The sequence below is a fragment of the Pongo abelii genome, chromosome 16 (assembly GCF_028885655.2).
Source record: "Pongo abelii isolate AG06213 chromosome 16, NHGRI_mPonAbe1-v2.0_pri, whole genome shotgun sequence".
NCBI classification, from domain to species: Eukaryota; Metazoa; Chordata; class Mammalia; order Primates; family Hominidae; genus Pongo; species Pongo abelii.
In genome coordinates this window covers 66,239,092-66,260,479 of record NC_072001.2, presented here as the reverse complement: position 1 = coordinate 66,260,479, position 21,388 = coordinate 66,239,092, and the positions used below count along the sequence as shown (strand labels likewise).

The 21,388-nt window shown below is 42.0% G+C and overlaps 1 protein-coding gene across 1 annotated transcript in view; it reads right to left on the bottom strand.

The window, feature by feature from the left end:
* Positions 1-21,021, bottom strand: part of RAB8B (RAB8B, member RAS oncogene family) — a 77,921-nt gene extending 56,900 nt beyond the window's left edge. Inside the window, 1 exon segment of the mRNA NM_001131403.1 lies at positions 20,866-21,021. Within this exon segment, the coding sequence (NP_001124875.1) occupies positions 20,866-20,989 (124 nt within the window). The 5' untranslated portion in view covers positions 20,990-21,021.
* Positions 21,022-21,388: the final 367 nt, after the last annotated feature.

Genomic DNA, 21,388 nt, shown 5'->3' with positions numbered 1-21,388 from the left:
AGGCCACGGCACAAACTTCCTACTCCTTTCAGGGTCTTCCATGTCAGAAACCCTGCCACGTTCCCCACATCCAAAATTATCTCAGTGCTTTGGTGTGAAAAAATTGAAAGATGATCCACAGAAGGTTGGGAAGCTGGAGGTGGAAGGTACCTGGACAGCACCAAAGGTTCCCTTGTGCAGACAGCAGGAGGCCTAGCTGTGGCACTACCTATCTCTTACCCAGGTTTGCTTTCACGCAATTCAATTTCAGTAACAAAAGATTTTAGGGGAGAGAGTAGAGGTAGACAAGGCAGGAAGAAAAAAGAAATTCATTAAGGAAACATTTTCTAATGAAGAATGAAAGTAACAGTGCTGTGCGCAGCACAAAGATGGCTTTCTCAAAGACACAGAGAAAGCCTCATTGTCTAAATCAGGCCAATGTTCACAGGGCACTGACAGCTCTAGCGAGGGCCAGAGGCAAAGAAACTGTAGCCTCTTACCTGGGGAAAAAGAAGATTTTTAGGGCCTCTTCTGTCAAAATAAAATAAAAATCAACTTTTCACAAAAGAAAGCCAATGAAACATGCAACTTCTCCACTTCACCACCACAACCACAGCAGGCCTGAATCCTACTCTGAGATGTCTAGAGTTGCAGTCTAAGATTATTTTATCTTTAAAAGATAAATGGTCATTCTCAGCAAACTAACACAGGAACAGAAAACCAAACACTGCATGTTCTCTCTCATAAGTGGGAGTTCAACAATGAGAACACATGGACACAGGGAGGGGAACATCATACACTGGGGCCTGTTGGGGAGTCGGGGGCAAGGGGAGGGAGAGCATTAGGAGAAATACCTAATGTAGATGACGGGTTGATGGGTACAGCAAACCACCATGGCACATGTATACCTGTGTAACAAACCTGCACATTCTGCACATGTATCCCAGAACTTAAAGTATAATTAAAAAAAAAAAAAAGATAAACGAGCAATCATTCCTAACATGTTTCAGTAAGCAACTATAATTCTAATTTCAGAATCATCAGAAAAAAAATTCTAAGCTGGTACCTTTAAAGGCTCCCTTCCCCAGAAAATGACGGTTTTATTTCACCAATTTTTTTTTTTTTTTTTTTTTTTTTTTCTTTTTGTCTCCCAGGCTGGAGTGCTGTGGTGTGATCTCGGCTCACTGCAACCTCCGCCTCCTGGGTTCAAGCGATTCTCCTGCCTCAGCCTTCCGAGTAGCTGGGATTACAGGCGCCTGCCACTACGCTTGGCTAATTCTTGTATTTTTAGTAGAGACAGGGTTTCACCATGTTGGCCAGTCTGGTATCAAACTCCTGACTTCAGGTGATCCACCTGCCTCGGCCTCCTAAAGTGCTGGGATTACAGGCGTGAGCCATTGCACCCAGCCTCATCAAATTATTTCATAATATCATCCTGAAATTTCAGTTCAATGACAATTTTTTCAAGCACCAAATAGGTACTAAGTACAGTATTCGGCAATGCAAAGAACACAAAGACAAAACATGTTTCTGTCCTAAAGAAATTTATCGTGGGTCCCAGCACTTTGGGAGGCCGAGGCAGGTGGATTGTGTGAGCTCAGGAGTTCAAAACCAGCTGGGCAACATGACGAAACCCTGTCTCTACTAAAAATACAAAAAATTAGCTGGGTATGGTGGCGGGCACCTATAATCCCAGCTACTCGGGAGGCTGAGGCAGAATCCCTTGAACCCAGGAGGCGGAGGTTGCAGTGAGCTGAGATTCCATCACTGCAATCCAGCCTGGGCAACAGAGGGAGACTCCCCCTCAAAAAAAATTATCATGGGAGTGGAGGGTTGGGGAAGCAAAGGAAGACGGTTCTACTTATAGGAACAACATGGTAAGTGCCACATGAAAGATCAAAGTACTACAGAGTACAAAGTCCCACTGAGGAAAGAGAAAGCATCTTGGTGGTTGGGTTGGGGGTGAAGGGAGACAATCCTGACATGGCCTCATAAAGAAAGTGACATATGAGGAACATCAGGAAAGACAGATGTCAACAGACCGAAATGAGGTATGTTCTTGGAAACTGCCATTATGGGCAGAGCAGTAGAGCAGTTAATCTTACACTTTTTAATTTTGTGAATTAGTAAAATGTGCAGGCGAGAATAAAAGGTGGTGGTAGTGAGAATAAAAGAAGGTGAAAGCCAGGCGTTGTGTATTCCATAAAGTTTGCTTAGGGAGAAAACTTACCTCCCTTAGAGAAACAAAATAGCAAGAATTCTATTACAATCGTTTTTTTCTTTCACAAAGGACAGTGAGATAATGACCATCTATTACTACCAGCATTTTATAAGTAAAGGAGCATTTTAATTCCAAAAATGTAAGAAGCACATCATCTCAGAGACTTAAAAATGGTATTTCTTCTCATGTAAGGGACTCTAAAACCCTTACACTGGCCAGCTGAAAATGTGGCCACAGTCCACCCAGCACAGATGTTGAGGGTCCCTGGGTTAGAGTTTAGGATTCCTGTAAAAAACAGAGAGAGATATAGCTGAAGCCACACCGTAGGGAGTTTGGAATGATAGGCCAACGATGATGTATTCCAGTGGACAAAGTAAAAAATAAGACTTTTAAGGGAGGGATAAGGGATTAATACGATAATCAGAGCTATGCTCTAAAACTAATTTGCTTGAAGTGTATAGAATGGAATTCGGGAAGGACGCTACCCAAATGAGACTGGAAGCGCTCGGGTCACTTAGGAGGACACGGCAAAGTCCAGGAGAGAGGTATTGAGGGCCTAAATTAGGGTGGCAGAAGAAAGAATGGGAAGGACTTGGCAACAAATTGTACATAAGAATTAAGGAAAAGGGGCCAGGCACGATGGCTCACGCCTGTAATCCCAGCACTTTGGAAGGCCGAGGTGGGCAGATCATGAAGTCAGGAGATCGAGACCATCCTGGCCAACGCGGTGAAACCCCGTCTCCACTAAAATACCAAAAAAGAAAATTAGCCGGGTGTGGTGGCACGCACCTATAGTCCCAGCTACTCGAGAGGCTGAGAAAAGGGAATCGCTTGAACCCAGGAGGCAGAGGTTGCAGCGAGCCGAGATCGCGCCACTGCACTCCAGCCTGGTGACAGAGCAAGATTCCTTCTCCAAAAAAAAAAAAACTAAGGAAAAGGAAAGAGTCAAAGATGACTTCCAGGTTTTGAGCCTAAATACCTGAAAAGAAAAATATGGAAGGGTTAAAAAATATGTGACAATTCATGAAAGGGTACTAGATAAAAAGAGGAAATGAACCGACCGTGGGGTGGGATGCACACAGAGGAGTCTGAGAGAGGCTGGGAAGAGGAGGAGTCAGAAAGTTGGGTAGTCACACATGGAAGGAGGCAAGCTTAGCTCCATCACCACGTGGGAGCTTTTGAGCACTCATACGTGCCCCGCACTGCGCTAGGAGCTAGGGATATGATGAGAACCATAACAGAGCTGGTATGCGCACTCACGGAGTTTACAATCTGGCAGGAGATACAGACATCAATGCAATAATCACACAGACGGGCGTAATTACAAATTTTATTGAAGTGTCCAATTTCTAAAAGAGAAAAAAAGGAAAACCTAGAGAACAGACACTTGGAAGTGACTTCCATTAAAAGGCAAAATGAGACTACCATGGAAAGGGGAGGAGCGGTTAGAATAGTAGGAAGTATGCTGGAGCAGACAATTCCTGGAAGCCGAAGGAGGAATGAGTTTCAAGGAGCAGATAATAAACAGTGTGAAATGCTGATGAGAGGCCAAGGATGACAAAGACTGAGAAAGGACCACTGGACAGTTGTTAACAAGGAGGTCATGATGACCCGAGTGCAGTTTTGAAGGGGGCAGAGCAGGACTTTGAGGGGTTAATGAGTGAGGAGATGGGGGACAAGACTTCTCTCTTTCACCAAATTAAGGAACAAGGAAGGAGAAAGGGGAGATGGGTGACTTGAGAAAGTAGCGAGTTTATGGGATATCCTACGTAGAATGAGGATGATTACAATAGGGTTGAAAGTAGAGCAGAAAAGGGCAAGCGGAGAACTAGACAGAGAAGACAGACGACGGAGGAGAGGAGGGGAATGACTGCCAGGGCCAGGTCCCAGGAGAGTGGGAAGGTATTATTACATCAAGCATACCAACCAACAGGTTAGCACTGGCTCCTTGGAGAGAAGAGCGAAAGAAACAAGGAAAGGTGAAAATATCCAGAAATCAGAGATGGTAAGCAATGATGCTGGGGAAGCACTTGTTAGGGAGTAGGGGATCTTTTCAGGAAAATGAGGGGGAGAGGGGAGTCTTCTGCTATGATTTCAGTGAGACACCAACAGCTGGGACTTAAGGAAACTGCTACGGGCTATCAACTGCACAGTCATTAAAAAAAAAAAACAAACATTTACTCAGGGCCTTCTCTGTACCAGGAACTGTACATATTTATGTGCGGCATAAATGAAGTTAGCAGGCATTTATTACTATAGATAAATACTCTGGGTAAAAAAAGAAATGGGCTGATTTTATTGCTCTCACATCTAGAAAAAGACCATAGGCAATAATAGGTGATAATTACACATCCTTTGAAACATATGTATGTGCTAATGGAGGAGATATCACTACTGCAGGGGCCCAAGAGTCATTCTTCAGAAGGAAATACGTGGTGTTGTTCATTTATTCCACAGATACCGTGTGCCTAGGCACCAGATAAAAGAGCTCTGAAGAGGCCAGTTACAGTTCCTGTCCTCCAGGAGCTTCCAATCGGGTATGACAGGCCCTGAAAGCTCCTGCTCTTCCACCATGGAGGCACACTTCACTGCTTTTACTGCCCATGAACTGAACTCCCCATCACAAATCTGTATGCTTTATTAGAAAGTAAAACTCTTACCATCTGAACATTTTTTACAATATGCTTTTCTGGGTACATCAAAATTTTAGGGAACAGACTGGACCTGAGAGTTTCATGGCATGGTTTTTCAGTGCCATTAAACTTTGAAATGAACTCTCATAAAACTGCTTTTAAAATTATAAACCAAATGTGTCACTTCTTATGAACCTGACATGTTTTCAGAGCAAAGAAATAAAATAAAATGTGTCACTTCCCTGAACGTAACTATAGTCAGAATAAAATCTATCCTCCTTACATTGCCTTGAGGCCCTTCATGCCCTTGTCCCTACCAAATATCATCCCGTGTGTGTGTGCGTATTTTTTTTTTTTTTTGATACAGGGTCTCACTTTGTTGCCCAGGCTGGAGTACAATGGTGCCATCATAGCTCACTGTAGCCTCAACCTCCTGGACTCAAGTAATCCTCTCACTTCAGCCTCCTGAATAGCTGGGACTACAGGCGCATGATCACACCTGGCTAATTTTTAAATTGTATTTATTTATTTATTTATTTATTTATTTATTTATTTATTTAGAAATGGAGTCTCACTCTGTCACCCAGGCTGGAGTGCAATGGTGCGATCTTGGCTCACTGCAACCTCCATCTCCCGGGTTCAAGCGATTCTCCCGCCTCAGCCTCCTGAGTAGCTGGGATTACAGGCGTCCACCATCATGCCCAGCTAATTTTTTTTGTATTTTTGTAGAGACGGGGTTTCACCATGTTGACCAGGCTGGTCTCAAACTCCTGATCTCAGGTGATCCGCCTGCCTCAGCCTCCCAAAGTGCTGGGAATACAGGCATGAGCCACCGTACCCAGCCAATTTTCTTATTTTTTTTGTAGAGATGAGGTCTCCCTATGTTGCCTAGGCTGGTCTCTAACTCCTGAGCTCAAGCAAGCCTCCTGCCTCAGCCTCCCAAAGTGCTTGGATTATAGGCATGTGCCACTGCACCCCAGCCCTCATCCTTGTATGAGAAAAAGTGTTAAATGGAGGAAATCACACTTTATTCTAACTTACGCACATTTCTTTTCCTAAATCTCTTGAGACAGTTTAAAGATGAAAAAGAAACTAACAGCATGTATTGATACTGTAAAAGTATGATTAATGACTGTTTTGAGATGGAAACAGCATCTTGATTATTAGGGAAACAAAAACCTATTAACTAACTTTCAATCTGGGTAATTTACTCCATTAAAATCAGCTACCGTGTTTTAAGATTGAATGTATTGTTCGAATTCATGTATGCAAACAAACTCATTAAAATTCAGGAGATTTCACTCAGAAACTCACTGTACTTAAAATTCAGGGCCCTAACATAGGGTATTGAACTAGAATATTTAAATGGAAACATTTGTCCCTTCTAGACAGGGTGTTCTACGCTGTTTTTTGTTTATGTTTTCACCCAAAGTAGGAATTCAAGATGCCCTGAGAGTCTGCAGCAATTGGAAGAACTTGCTCCTGATATTACACTAACATGCTGCATCCGAGGTCAAGGGCTGATTTTTCAATGCCTCCTTATGCCCACTGATGTAGGGGATAATCACCATCACTCTGGGGATGAGTTTAAAGACAAATATTTCCAATTCTAGCTTTGTAAAATGCATGTAGTCCTAAACTTTATTAAGAAGTAATTTTCTAGAAAACTGACATACATTCCTTTAAGTAACCAAAATGAATGCTCCCGCTCATATTTTGTATGGAACTCATGCTAACAGGTGCTTCTTATGTTACCTGGATTTAAAAAAAAAACCCTCACCTTATACTGAGCCTGACTGCATGATAGGCCCTGTGCTTCATTAATGCTTTACCACAGCACTTCATTCAACCACCCCACGACAATCCTCTGCAGAGAAGAGGAACTAAGGGACCACGCAGGTTAAAAACCTCATTGAGGTCACCCAGCTGGTAAGGAGTGGCACCCGCAGTTCACCCTGCACCATACCACCTCCCTGAAGATAATGAATCAGAAAAAATACTTCTGAGTCACTGTTGGGATAGAAAAAAAAACATGGCGGTTAAAAATGGATTCTGGAACTAGACTGCCATTTACTAGCTATATGACCTTGAAAGGTTATTCAACCATTCTGTGCCTCAATTACCTCATTTGGAAAATAGAGAGAACACAACTAAGACGCTGTTGCAAGAATTAAATGGGTCAATCCATGAATAATGTTAATGCCTAGAATTTGGTATACAGTAAGCACTCAATAAATGTTAGCTCTTACTAAAATCATGTGCTATAACAATGAAGCCCCCAAAGATTACCAAGGTTCTTACAGCTGTCTGGACCTACCCTCAGTGAACTAGGGACTGATTTCATTTATATGCATTTACACACTTTTTGTGTGTGCTTTCCATGTGACAAACACATCATACACACAGTAACAGCATTCAATTCTCAAAAAATAAAATAAAAGTCCTACAAGGGAGTTACTATCCTTCTTATAATAAAGAAAATGGCTGAATAATTTGCCCAAGGCTTTCAAATAGGAATTTGAACTTTGGAGTTTCTATCTCAAAAGCCCAAGTTCTTTTAGCTACATTATTATTTTGAGTTCTTATGTCTACTTTTTCCATTTTGTCAGTGAGTCCATTGGTTATAACTTAGGATCAGAGTTTGGACAGAGACTTTTACAGTGTATCTAGCACAACATTTCCTTTTCATACATGAAGAAATAAAAACCCAGGAAGTTTACTGTTGACATGTCTGAAGTCATATAATGAATGTCTTCCATAGTCCCACACTGCCACTTTTTCCTCTCCGATGTTGGTGGCCTGCCTCCAAGAGGCTCTCAGTCCTGCTCCTAATCTTTTTGGGCCATAGAGAAACCAGTGACCACTGCATAAATCAAGACTATAAAGGCTAAGAGAGGGCTCAGAGACTTCCCTATGAGGCAAGCTCAGGCGTTTTAGCAAGTGGACTTTGTTACATAAAAAGTTGAGTTGCTCAGACTTCTCTGCTTTCTGGATCACAGTGGCATTATGGAGACTTAAACAAATCAGGTGTTCATCCAGTTTACAATGCTACTGTGTCTGTGAGGAAAACTTTGCCAAACAAGGTTTTTACAAACAAAAGCTAGAGTAGATACAATTTCACCCTCAAATAAAAGGACAGGTTGACATGAAGTTTAAACCTAAATTGCCAAAGGAAGGAAGCTCACAATTAAGGTAGCTGTTCCTAGCACTTAGTAGTCTAAGGCCAACAACATACAAGCATAACAAACCAACAGTCCCCATGTGGACAGACAACACTGAGATTTCTGATATTAGTTTCCTTTTCACGAAAGAGTCAGATTCATAATTAAACTCTGTCCCCTCCTGTTCCCATTCTGCTGTACACATATTTGATTGCTTCCTAAGGGCCTGAGTTAGAAACCAGGAGACCCAAACCACAAGTCCACTGACCTCCAGGGGCCAAGAGTGAACTTGATGCATGTTTGCATTAGCTATTACTCAGGCTTGTCCAAGGAGAGGTTGATTTCATCTTCCCACTCAACATACTTTTCAAGGGTTTATTGGTCAGTTTTAATAGTTCTTTTTTTTTTTTTTTTTTTGAGACAGAGTCTCGCTCTGTCACCCTGGCTGGAGTGCAGTGGCGCGATCTCGGCTCACTGCAAGCTCCGCCTCCCGGGTTCATGCCATTCTCCTGCCTCAGCCTCCCAAGCTGGGACTACAGGCGCCTGCCACCACGCCTAGCTAATTTTTTGTATTTTTTTTTTTTTTAGTAGAGATGGGGTTTCACCGTGTTAGCCAGGATGGTCTCGATCTCCTGACCTCGTGGATCTGCCCACCTCGGCCTCCCGAAGTGCTGGGATTACGGGCATGAGCCACCGCGCCTGGCCAATAGTTATTATAGACCACCGAAAGGGACTGGTCCTATGGCTAAGTGCCCAACACACTGAGTCCTGTGGAAAACTCCAGCACCTGTTTTGAGAGGAACAGGTTGTTGCAGCTAGAGTACAGTCCAGAACTGAAGTGCAAGGCTCATGTGTTGGCCCCTCTAGCTTCTTACTTGATTAATCAAGTCGACTACCCTCTCAGAACTTTAGATTCCTTGTCTACAACAAGGAGATATATATCTCCTTCTACCTTATACGATTATTGAGTAGTTTACATAAAGTAATAACATAAGTGAAAGTACTTTGTAAACGGCAAAGGTCCAAGTGAAGGGAATGGGCAAATGATGTCGTCTCTTAACATCCTAATTGGCCTCCCCATATATGATCCTACAGTGGCTCCCTACTGCTCCAGGATAAAGTCCAGACTCTTGAATAAGGTTAGAAGCCCTTCTGCCCTCTAATGACCCAACTTCACCTCGTCACATCCCCCACTTACCTGAGGCTTCAGCCAAACAAGATATCTTCAAGTTCCTCCTTCAAGGGCTATGCTGTCTCTCTGGAGGGCAGGAGTGGCTCTGCCCGGAGAGCCTCCCTTCCTTACTCTCTTCCATTCTACCCAACTAACTCCTCCTTTGGGGTCCAATCTGAGCTGAGGTGTAATTCCCTCCTAGAATCTTTCCTCGACCTCTCCTCTGCATGCTTTCATAACACGTAGATTTACTCCTTTGTAGCCTTTTTCATCATTGTGTTAAAATTGCCTGGATACTCATTAACTCTTTCCCCTTTCAAAATTTTGCAGACCACAAAGTGTTGAATGAGTGAATTTAGTGAAAATGATAATGACCTAATTTTTGGCATGAGTAACTGACTGACAAACCAATACAGCACCCCCACCCCCAATTTCATAAGCAAGGAGGAAAGAGGTTCTTGGAGATCTAGCTAAAACCTCACCCACCCCCAGCCACTCCCTTTTAACCCCAAAGCAAAAGGCTAATCAAGGGCCGAATATGTACTTGCATCCCAGATCTCCTAGTCCAATTCCTTCCTTTTCTCCCACAAAATGTTGACTACGCCCAGACTGTATGCCAAACCATGTGTCTTTTCATAGCAAGAGAAATGAAGGCAGATGGAGTATAAGAGAAAATAGATTTGAAATTAAAAAACAAATGCTCAATGTCAGGCTTTGTGTAACCTTGGGCAACCCCGATGCCTCTAGGCCTCAGGCCCACCATCTGTCAAATGGAAATTTAGCACCAGCAAAGGGCTTCCTATTATTTTAGACTATTTTTCACCTACCTCACCATGAGGTTTTTTTTTTTTTTTTTTTTGTCTTGTCATGCTTTTTCTTTTTGTGGTGATGAGTGTCTCACTATGTTGCCTAGGCTGGTCTTGAACTCCTGGGTACGAGGGATACTCCCTCCTTGGCCTCCCAAAGTGCTGGGATTGCATGCGTGAGCCACTGCACCTAGCCTCACCATGTTTTATAGTAAGTAAATGAGACTATTTGAAAATGCTTTATACATTTCTTCTCAAAGAGATACTTTTACAATTTTCAGTAAGTTATTTTTCTGGTGATATTTAGCTTTATTACTCAAACCAAAGCATTTTAAAGAATAGGATTCAAAAACATTAAGCAATCTCTTTAGTACAACAAAGATTTTAGCCAATTTACAAGATCAATACAGGCTTGTTTGAATTAACTAATGCTACTTCTTCTTCCATCTTCATGTCATCAAAACACTAGTGTCTATCAGTGCAAAGAACCCTCATCCACAATCATTAACTGAAGAAAGAAAACGACAAACCCTTTTATAGACACTGTTTGATCTCACAGACTCACAGAATGCCACAGCCAGGAGAGACCTGAAGACCGTCGAGGCCTGCACTCATCCTTCATGATCAGTCTGATGTTTTCAGGAGGGGCTTGTGCCATGAATAATTCAAAACACAAAACAATTGTTTGTCAAAGCCCTACACACTTTTTAAAATAAGAATTAAGAGATAACTTGAACAAAAAATGGTAAATCATATAATAAGATCACAACATAAAATGTAATAGTGCTTATCAAAGTTGAAGGCTGGCCGGGGGCAGTGGCTCACACCTGTAATCCTAGCACTTTGGGAGGTTGAGGCGGGCAGATCACTTGAGCTCAGGAGTTCAAGACCAACCTGGGCAACATGGTGAAGCCGAGTTTCTACAAAAAATACAAAAATTGGCTGGGTGTGGTAGTGCACAGGAGGCCACTAATTCCAGCCTGATGACAAAGTCTCAAAAACAAACAAACAAACAAAACCCAAAGTTGAAGGCTGAAGGGCCAAAATAAAGACATAACTCTGATGATATTATATATATTTATATATGCATGTTTTTCAACTTAATTATAATGGAATTTTGTGCATGTTAAAGAAATTATTTCACTTTTCCCACAAATTTTTCATCCTTCTATAAGGTTGGAAATTTTCAAAATGATGTAGACAAAATAGGGAATGCAACAACTCAAATTATTTTGTTTGTGGACAACACCCTGGTCTGTGCTCATTACTGGCTATGGCAGAGAGAGGCACCAATTTTTTAAAAATTATCTAGTTCTAAACAATGTAAGAGAAAAACAGAAGTCAAAGGTCACTATTAATTCTCAAACTATTTTACAGAGACATTTCTAACTCTTCATCCAATAGTTTACTCCAACTGCTAACAAAAGCAAAAAGAGACTGAACCAAGTAGCCAAAGAAACAGATAGGGGAAGGGAAATGTTTTCATTTTTCTCTTCCCAACCCAATCCCCTCTCTCTAAGTTTTGGTATGGGTGAGGTGCTAACAGACAGTGAAACAAGAAAGTGGTTGGAGTCATTCCAAAAGGGGAACAGTTGACTCTCAATAAAGAATTGTTTTCCATGCTGTATCAAGATTTTACTCAGAGATATTTAGAAGAGAAAAAGTAAACGATTCCTTGTTGAAAACCATAAACAGCTATCACATCCAAATTCATAAGCAATAAACAAATTACAGAAGGGTTAGTCACTGACATCTCCCAACACAAACTCTTTTTTTTGTTATGGATTTTGTGTATTCGTATGTATGTGTGCATAAGGAGATTAGAGTATGCTGCAATATCCATTCCAGATAAACAAATATTGCATAAGAAATGAATTTACAATTCAACTTTTAATAGATCATCCAATACTTCACATTAAAACTTGACCATACATCTTCAGAGTTGTCCTTCCACTTTATACATCAGGATAACATCTATGATTTATTAAAATAATTACCGCCAAGTTCTTCACCAAAATATGCAAAATTATAAAGTGATATGGGAAGCCACGCCAGTCCTAGCTCTGCCAGCAGAAGGCCGTGCAATACTACGCGTTGCTTAACAGCTCTGTGGATGGTTTTTATCATAATGAGGTGGGATTCCGTACCTAACTGAGCTTTTGCAAAGTGCTTTGAAATCCTGCAATGCTGTCACGAGACCACAAGTACCACCATTATCCAGGCTTTCTCAGTGGTGGCAAGCCTAAATACGATGAACATGATAACAAGCACAGTGTTAGCATTTTCCCTGAGAGCCAAGAATTAAAATTCTGGGCCGAGGAACATGAGAGCTCCCTGGAAAACGTCCAAAGTTGCAGTAAACAGGTAAATACCAAAGTGCCTAGTTAAACTAATGCTAAATGCTACAAGTAGGACAGCAAGAAAATACTTTCATCACAGCTAATTGAGCTGCTGTAGAGAACTGTTCCCAAACTGTTTCCACCACTTTATGTGGCCTCCCAAAGGAAGTCCCAAGCAACTAAGTAACTTTTTTTGAAAAGCAGATTTATTTCTTCCTCTAAGGACAACCAGGTACCTACCTCCTTTCAGGTTCTTATTAATTCAACTTGAAATAAGAAAAATCCCAAAACACAAAACTGAACATAGGAAAAGGGCACCTCTCCAGACATACTATATCTAATAATTATTTACTAATAATATTACTAATATTAAAATTTAGCCATAACATGTTGGACAGCAAATAGCTACCTATTCATTTTAGAAAACAGCAAATGTGTAGGAAGTTGCTGCCCTCCCTCTCTTTCCCTACTGTCCATGGCAGACATTAGGAATCCATCACAGCGCTCAGCCTTGCTGAGCTCAGACAGGACGTCAGAACTCAACAGAACACAGCATTCCTGGCAGCCACTACCAATCCATCAGGATTGACATTTTTCATCCCAGCTTTGCATATTCCTCAATATACTATGCCAACATATTGAAATGAGTCTTTAAAGAAAGCCATTTCAGCCAGGTGTGGTGGCTCACTGTAATGCTAACACTTTGGGAGGCCGAGACAGACAGATTACTTGAGCTCAGGAGTTTGAGGCCAGCCTGGACAACATAGCGAAACCTTCTCTCTATAAAAAATACAAAAATTAACCAGGCATGGTAGTGTGCACCTGGGGTCCCAGCTACTCTGGAGGCTGAGGCAGGAGAACTGCTTGAGACCAGGAGGCGGAGGTTGCAGCAAGCCGAGATTGTACCAACACATTCCAGCCTGGGTGAAAGAACAAGACTCTGTCTCAAAAAAAAAAAAAAAGAAAGAAAGAAAAAGAAAAGAAAGCCACTTCATGATAGTTTCAAGACTAAAGAAAACCCTTTATTTAAACTATAAAATGATCATTTTTTTTCCTGTAAGATGAGAATAAAACACAACCATAAACATCAGTACTATAGACATATGCTATTCCAGTGAGATACACAAGGGCTTTATATAAAAATATTTATACAAATATTTTTTTTAAATAGAATTTGGCTTTATTCAACCCAAACGCCCAGTCCAGGTCTAATCTACTCACTACCCTGTCACTCAAATGAGTGCTGGGCAGAACACAGACACAAACACAGCTCCATCTGCTAATTAAAAATGGGCATGAAACTGTTAACAGGCATCTGTTGCATTGTTTGAAGCTAATGGGCAGAGACAAAGCTGAAATGGCTCTTATAATGCAAACCCAGTGATTTCACTCATTTTCTATTTGGTATTTATGTTAGTGGGGGGGTTGGAAGCTGGGTGTTAAAACAGCTTATTATGGAGACTGAAAGATAAGTGAAATATCTCTGATATTCTAAAACAAACCTTTCAAACTGATTATAGAAAGATATGCAGCATTTTATACTGGGGGAAGTAACATTCCTGTGTTAAGAGTCCACATTAAACACTTTTTATCTTAACTCAAATATCATCTAATCATCTATAATACTGTGAAAGAGAACAGTAACAAATTCAAGCTATGCTTTACAGCTCATATAGGGCTTTCACAATTCATCCCTTCATCCGTTCATTCATCCAATGTGCAGACATTTAATACAGGCCTTGGAGATTTAAAAGGTGAATATGACTTGATTTTTGCCTTAAGGAGCTCACAGCAAGTCTGAAAGGTAGACATGGTATTCTTACACTCTGTTATAAGGAACTAAGGCCCTAGAAGGATAACCGACTCCCCAAAGCCCACAAAGCTAGAACGGCAGATGCCCATTGCTCTTAATTCAACACGCTATCTCCATAATGCCAAACATACTAGTCCACCTCATCTGCCTGGAAAATGAAAATAATTTAAGGCTTTTTCATGTCAATACCAGCTCTGATAAAGGATCTATTTTAAAGTATTGTAACCACCATACATCCTTGATGGCCATGCCTGCTTTGCAAGCTGGTAGCTCACAGGCCTCATCTAGCCCACAGACATGTCTGTTTGGCCCTTATTGTAATGGCCCTCACATTGTTTTTTGTTTGTTTTTATTAATTGCCCATAAAGTTGAGTTTTTATGAGAAATTTTCAGCAAATCTTGAAATATGTGATGATTTTCCAGCATGGCAATGGTAAAGCTGCAAATAAAAAGCAGCCACGCCCTCAGAGAGGGAATACATACAATCCAGGGTCCACATCACTCCCTGCTGCTTCCCATTCTGGGTCCACTCACCTTATTCATAGTTCCCACCAGAACCATGTGAATTTGCAACCCCTAACCTAGGTAGTAAGAATCTACAATGTTACCTTGAATTTCCCTTTTTATGTTTCCGTGGCTACTTGCATTTCCGAAGCTTAGTGATATCACACTCCACATTACTCGCCACCTAAAATCTACTTCCCTATCCTCACCCCAACCCTCTTCTCATGCTATGAAAACTCTATTCCTGCAAAATATTCTCAAGTAACAGTTCTAACACACACAGGAGGGCTGATGTCCAGAGCTAGGTGCAGACAGGCAGACCTAGACTAGAGCTGGCCTGAGGCCGGCAGCTCCCTGCTCATCCACTTCAGGATCTATGGTTCTTTTCAGATTCAGTTATTGGATTCAATTCAAAAATATACTGCTAAATTTTTCTTTGTCATCAAAGACTAGACTTATTTACCTCTAAAACAATATCTAAACCTATTTCCCTCCAGCTTTTCTCAGTGGATCCAAACAATCTCGCTGCTGTTGCCAAGAGAACCTCCTCCCTGACTTGCTGCCTGCAGAACAGCTGGTGAAGCTCTTCATTAAAGTACACATTCTTCAGACAGATCCATATTTGTACCCAAGACTCAGTTTCCCCATGCCGATCCTTTATATGTAGGAAGGCTTTTTTCATTCACTAGAACATTGATTGAAGAGATGAGTTTAACCCTTTATGATCAAGTATTAAATTCTACTTTTTCTGAACCAGAGTCGTTATCAATGCTATTGCTTAGATGGGAAATCTACTGGCAGCTTTGAAAGAACACAATGACATTAAAATAAGGCTTTATGTACAAAATGTTCAATATGAACTTGCATGTTCCTTGCATATTTTTGTTTGAGAAGTTGAAACCAAGGAAAACAACTATGAAAATGAAAATCAACTTGCTCTACATATCTGGATTATGCTCAGCCAAATGTTGATATCATCTTGGATGAAAATGTAAATATGACAAAGTTTGTTTTTCAGTCAATAAGTCTTGATAAAAGCTTTGAAATGCTACCAACCAAAAACAGTTTTTAATTTTAAGCAACGGTCAGCAAACTTTCTACAAAGAACCAGTTAGTAAATATTTTTAAGCTTTGTGGGATACATACGGTCTCTTTTGCATATTGTTTTATTTTTTAATAACCTTTAAAATACAAAAACCATTCTTAGCCTGTGGTCTACACAAAAACAGGCTGCAGGTTACACTTGGCCCATGGGCTATAGTGTGCTAACCCCTGATTTTAAGGAAAGTGAACCCAAGAAAAATATCCAGTGTTACAGAATAAAATGTCTAAAAGTACTCTGATGAGACTAAGCTACAACAATTACTAACATACCCCCATTAATATGATTTCATTAGTTACTTTACGTATGGAAGAAATTTTAATGATGGGATACACTTTGATCTCTTAATGTGAAACTATAGACACAGAAAGAAAGGGCAAAGGACAGCTATGCGCTGAGTTATTCCAGTATAAACTCCAACAGAACTCAGAGTCATTGTAGTAACATTTGCTATTCACCTGAACAGACTTGGCTAATCGAAATGGAAATGTCTTAACTTTCCTCACATAAAGGCGTATGTGCAAACTCTAATTCTACCCTGGAAAAGGTGATAACTTGAATTAATGGGGATAATCATACTGATTAGGAATAGTAGTAACTCAGTTGTGAAAAGTGACACAGACTTGGATTTGGGGTTTCACTACAGGATCTGCTATAATCAGCTGTGTAATTTTGAGGGTGTCAATTAAACCTTCATTTTTTTTTATTTATAAAATTGGGACAGGAATAAAGTAGATAATATCTAAGACTCTTTCTGCTGTTAAACTATGACTATACTAAATAGTGAAACCACTCAGGAAATACCTAACAGGAAGAAGGGGGCAGGGCAGGAGAGAGACGGCAAAGGGAAGAAGCTCTGATTGTCCTGTCAAGAGGACAGGGTTGGGTTATCTCTTTTTGTTAAAACAGCACCTTTTTCTGTCCAGAGCCATTTCAAGATGTCGGTATGCCCTCATATCAATATTAAAATGCATCCATTTCCCATAGGAAGTATATAGCTAACTGTATCATCATTCCTAGTTGTCTTTATGTTACATTTTACAGGCACTTAATTAAATTTTTTTGTTGTTGCTTGTTTTTTGTTGGTTTTTTTTTTTTTTTGAGATGGAGTCTTGCTCTGTCGCCCAGGCTGGAGTGCAGTGGCGCGATCTCAGCTCACTGCAAGCTCTGCCTCCCAGGTTCACGCCATTCTCCTGCCTCAGCCTCCCAAGTAGCTGGGACTACAGGTGCCCGCCACCACCCCCGGCTAATTTTTTGTATTTTTTAGTAGAGACAGGGTTTCACCGTGTTAGCCAGGATGGTCTCAATCTCCTGACCTTGTGATCTGCCTGCCTTGGCCTCCCAAAGTGCTGGGATTACAGGCATGAGCCACTGCGCCCGGCCAATTAAATGTTAATTATGATTACATAAGGGTTTTTAGAGCCAATAAAAAAAATTCAATTTTCAAACATTTGGAGTGAAAGGCGAGTTGGTCCTAGGCACTTGACCAATAATTTCAAATGGATAAAACATCCTTTCCTCACAGTTAACTAAATTATTGACAGATATACTAGAAGATCTTCAAAAAGTCAGATACAAGAAAATCTACCTTCCACCACCCCTCAAAGAGCAAAAAGGAAATGAGGGGACCTGAGATATCAGAGAAGATAGCAAAACCTTATTTATTTACTTATCTATTTTTTAGAGACAGAATCTCGCTCTGTCTCCCAGGCTGGAGAGCAGTGGTACAATCACAGCTTACTGTTAATAACCTTGAACTCCTGGGCTCAAGTTATCCTCCTGCCTCAGCCTCCCGAGTAGCTAGTACTAAAGGTGTGCACCACTCCACCTGGCTAATTTTTTAATTTACTTTTTGTAGAGATGGGGTCTTGCTATATTGCCCAGACTGGTGTCAAACTCCTGGCCTCAAGTGATCTTCCTGCCTCAGCCTCCCAAGTAGCTAGGAATACAGGCACACACCACCACGTTTGATGAATTTTTGTATTTTTGTAGAGACAGAGTCTCGCTATGTTTCCCAGGCTGGTCTTGAACTCCTGGCTTCAAGTGATCCTCCCACCTCAGTCTCCCAAAGTGCTGGGGTTACAAGCGTGAGCCACCACACCCAGCCAATAGCAAGACCTTAGAGAAGTGAGAAGAAGAAAGTATCTCTGAGATAACTGTATCTGGAATCAAAATGACTGTCTCCTTCCCTTCGTGATGACAGAACCCCTATCAAAACAGTGTCGAAAGATGGCAGATTCCCACTTTTAAAACTACTAAAACTTTGACAAAGCGAAATTAAGACTTAAAATGTATATTCATGGGAAGAAACAGACACCCATACATATCTACCAAAACACATACACACAAACCCTAGGCGTTGAGAAATACATCTTTTCCGTACGACACAGAGCTTATCAAGTGTTGTCAGCAATGCTGTGGCAGACCTCATCAAAACCCAGTCAGAAAAGCACAGGAACTTACACACTTAGGTACTTCATGACTAGGGAGGAGATGGGCTGTCACCTCAATAACTTCAGATCACCTGGGAATGAGGTGAGGGGCATGGAGGGAGTCGCTGCTAGAGATGTCAACACTCAAAATCTATACTTGTAATCAGTGAAGAGTCTGTGGAACCAGAATGGTGCTAACGTTCACCTTACTTTCCCAGCTTAATTTTGACTGCAGAGCATTAGGTTTCTGGTATATAAATTCTGCAGTTTGAAGGCAGTGTGCTACCACTTCCTGTTGGAGCTCTGGGGCTAAATAAGAGGTATGGGATTTCCCCTCCTCCACGTCAACTGAAGACACAGCTCACAGCCTCTTTTTACCACATCCACCTCACAGAAAATATAAAGACCAAGATCTCACATGAGATTCACCTCCTTTTCATGTCCACTTCCTATTCTAATCTGTTTCAGGACACTGGTTTTCATGCCTTCATAGCTGTCGCCCTCCAAAGAACCTCATTTCCATCATTTTTTGAAATACACTGATAGACTTGAACCCTTCAAAATGAAAATTTTTAAAAGCTACTATTTTAAAAGGAAGCAGATACCCTTACAGGAAACATGGGACAAAAATTAAGGGAAAAAGAGAAAACGAATAAAACTATTACAAACAAGCAAGTCGTCCAAGAAGCTTAACAAAAACAGCATCAGCGAGATTCACTTACTTTCAAGGCAGGAGACACTTCTGGGAGGCTCAAATACAGAATGGACAAAAGGACACCCACTCAACTTGTTAGAAATTATCCTTTACCATCTGGACTGCAGTATGCATTCAACAATGAAAAATCGTTATTTGAGGCTTTGAAATTAATACCAATGTCAAAAATTAACGCCCTTTAGTTGCTGTACCAGCAGCTACCACCAAATCTTAGGAATATACTTGAGAGATGACATTTAAAATCTGCTTTTTCAGAAAAGAAAAAGTCCCACTCAAGACTGACTGCCAAGAACTTGCAATTCAAACTTCCCTAAGCCCAGACATCAAAACACCCAGGAGATTTTAGACTGTTCAATCTATATGAAAGAAGCCAGAATGAGCAAACAAACCATAGCCTTTTCTAATACTTAAAGAGTGTTCGATACCAAATACTCTTTTTTTAAAAAAAGATAAATTATCCTTAAAAATACACAAATATTTAAACACACGTATTACCAAAGCACTAGCTCTCTATTATTTCCCAACCCAGAAATTCATGGTGAAATATGCTGTAAGAACCATAAGAAAGATGACTAAATAAGCCACTATTAGAGGCCAGAAACATCACCAATACAACCAAAAGCTGAGGTATTCTTAAGGTATTTAATTAACCTGCAACTATTTAACAGGAGAAATGATGTTAAGGTGGTCACGTCTAAGAGCTTAAAACCAGCTTTGACTTGGTGTTCAGTTTATGGTAAGTTAAGAGATCTTATTACCTGAACACAGTGTCTTCCAGTACAAAAGTAGAAAGGATAGCTCCCAGCCAGGATCAGAAAAACTCTTGAATCAATTGGAAGTAACTGAGAGGTATATCACATGTTGTGATTCATTTAACAATAATTAGAACCAAAGCAAAATATACAGGGAGGCGTGTAGAATGTAAGATCAATTCCTTGGCTGAGAAGCTGTTAAACATTCAAACCGAAGGATTTAAAATACTGAGAAGTCTTGCTTCTCAGGAGATGGTAGGAAAGAGGTGAACCATATTTTCCTGACCACATCATTTCCAAAAGTCACCAATTCCCTTAACATCCATTAACACTCACAGAACAAATTAACGCTCTATAGACATTATTCCATCATTAGTCACATTTTGCTTTCTCCTGCACTTGATCCAAAGGAAGTAAAGAGAAAATGGTAATCAGTTACTATAGCAAGTCTTGCGCCCCACTACTTTCCATTTCCTCTCTTTTCCATCTCTGTCTTCTCTGCTCAACCTCCCTTTACTATGATGTTGCTTCCTCTTTTCCTTTCTGTCTCACACCCAGATCCCTTTACTTTCTCCACCAAGTATCCTCATTCTGCCCTCTGATCCCTTGAACTCTTCTTCCACCTACAGTTTTCTTCTGCCCCCTCCTACGACATCTCAGTCCAGACCTCCTGTGGCCAGCCGTCCCCTTCTTCCTCACCTCCGGACCGCTCATTCCCCTGAATTCCCTTCCAGTTGCCTGGTTCTCACCTCTCTGTCCCTTGTGTCCTCTGTCCCTTTACTTCACATCCCTCTCATTGCTCCCATCCCTCATTTCCCCCTTCACATTTCCTTCCTCTCCTGTCTTTTAATCTTTGGCACGTCCACTATCCCCTTCTCTCTCTACATGAGATTTCCTGCGTCTTCCCCCCAACACATTTTGTCCCTCAAAGACCCCTCCCTGTCAGTCTCCGAACCCTCTCGTTCCCCCAATACCCCTAGTCCTTGTTCCTCTGTTCCCCTTCCCCTTCCTTTGCCCCCAAGTTCCCCCTTCGCCCTAGCCTCACGTTCCCGCTCGCCCCTCTCCCTCACGCCCTCGCCCCTCTCCCTCACGCCCTCGCCCCTCTCAGTGCCCCCGCCACCTTGCAGTCCCCGGGGTCTCCTCTCCCGGGCTCCCAAGCGTCCTCCGCCCTCTCCCCATCCCCTCGTACCCGCCCCCCAATTCTCTACCCGGTCCCGGGCCGCGGCCCCTCCCTCACCGATGGTGGAGATGAAGGTGGTGTTGAAGGCGTCCTCTGAGAAGCGGAACAGGAGGCAGGTCTTGCCTACCCCCGAGTCGCCGATCAGCAGGAGCTTGAAAAGATAATCGTACGTCTTCGCCATCTTCTCGCTCCGGCCCTCTGACCGGGGAGCCAGAGGAGGCGGTGGAGACAGGCGGGGAGGGCGCCGCGGGCGAGGGGGCGTGCCCGCCAATCCGCCGCTGTTCGCCCCGCCCTGCGCCCCGCCCCTCCTCTCGGAGAAGGCCTGCGCGCCCCGCCCGTGCGGCCAATCAGCGAGAGCGTCGTCATCACCGCCCGCGCCCCGGGACTCCATGGGACTTGTAGTTCCTCCGGGGAGCCTCGGGCGTGCCCCGCGAGGACTGTCCAGGCGGCTCCAGCGGATAAAAGACCTGCTATGGGCGGGGTGACAGGGTGGAGGCGTTTCCACCCGAGTTGAGAAGTGAGGCCCCGTTTCGAACTCTGCTGGTCGAGCCGCCGGAACTTAACTTTGTTATTTCTTTGT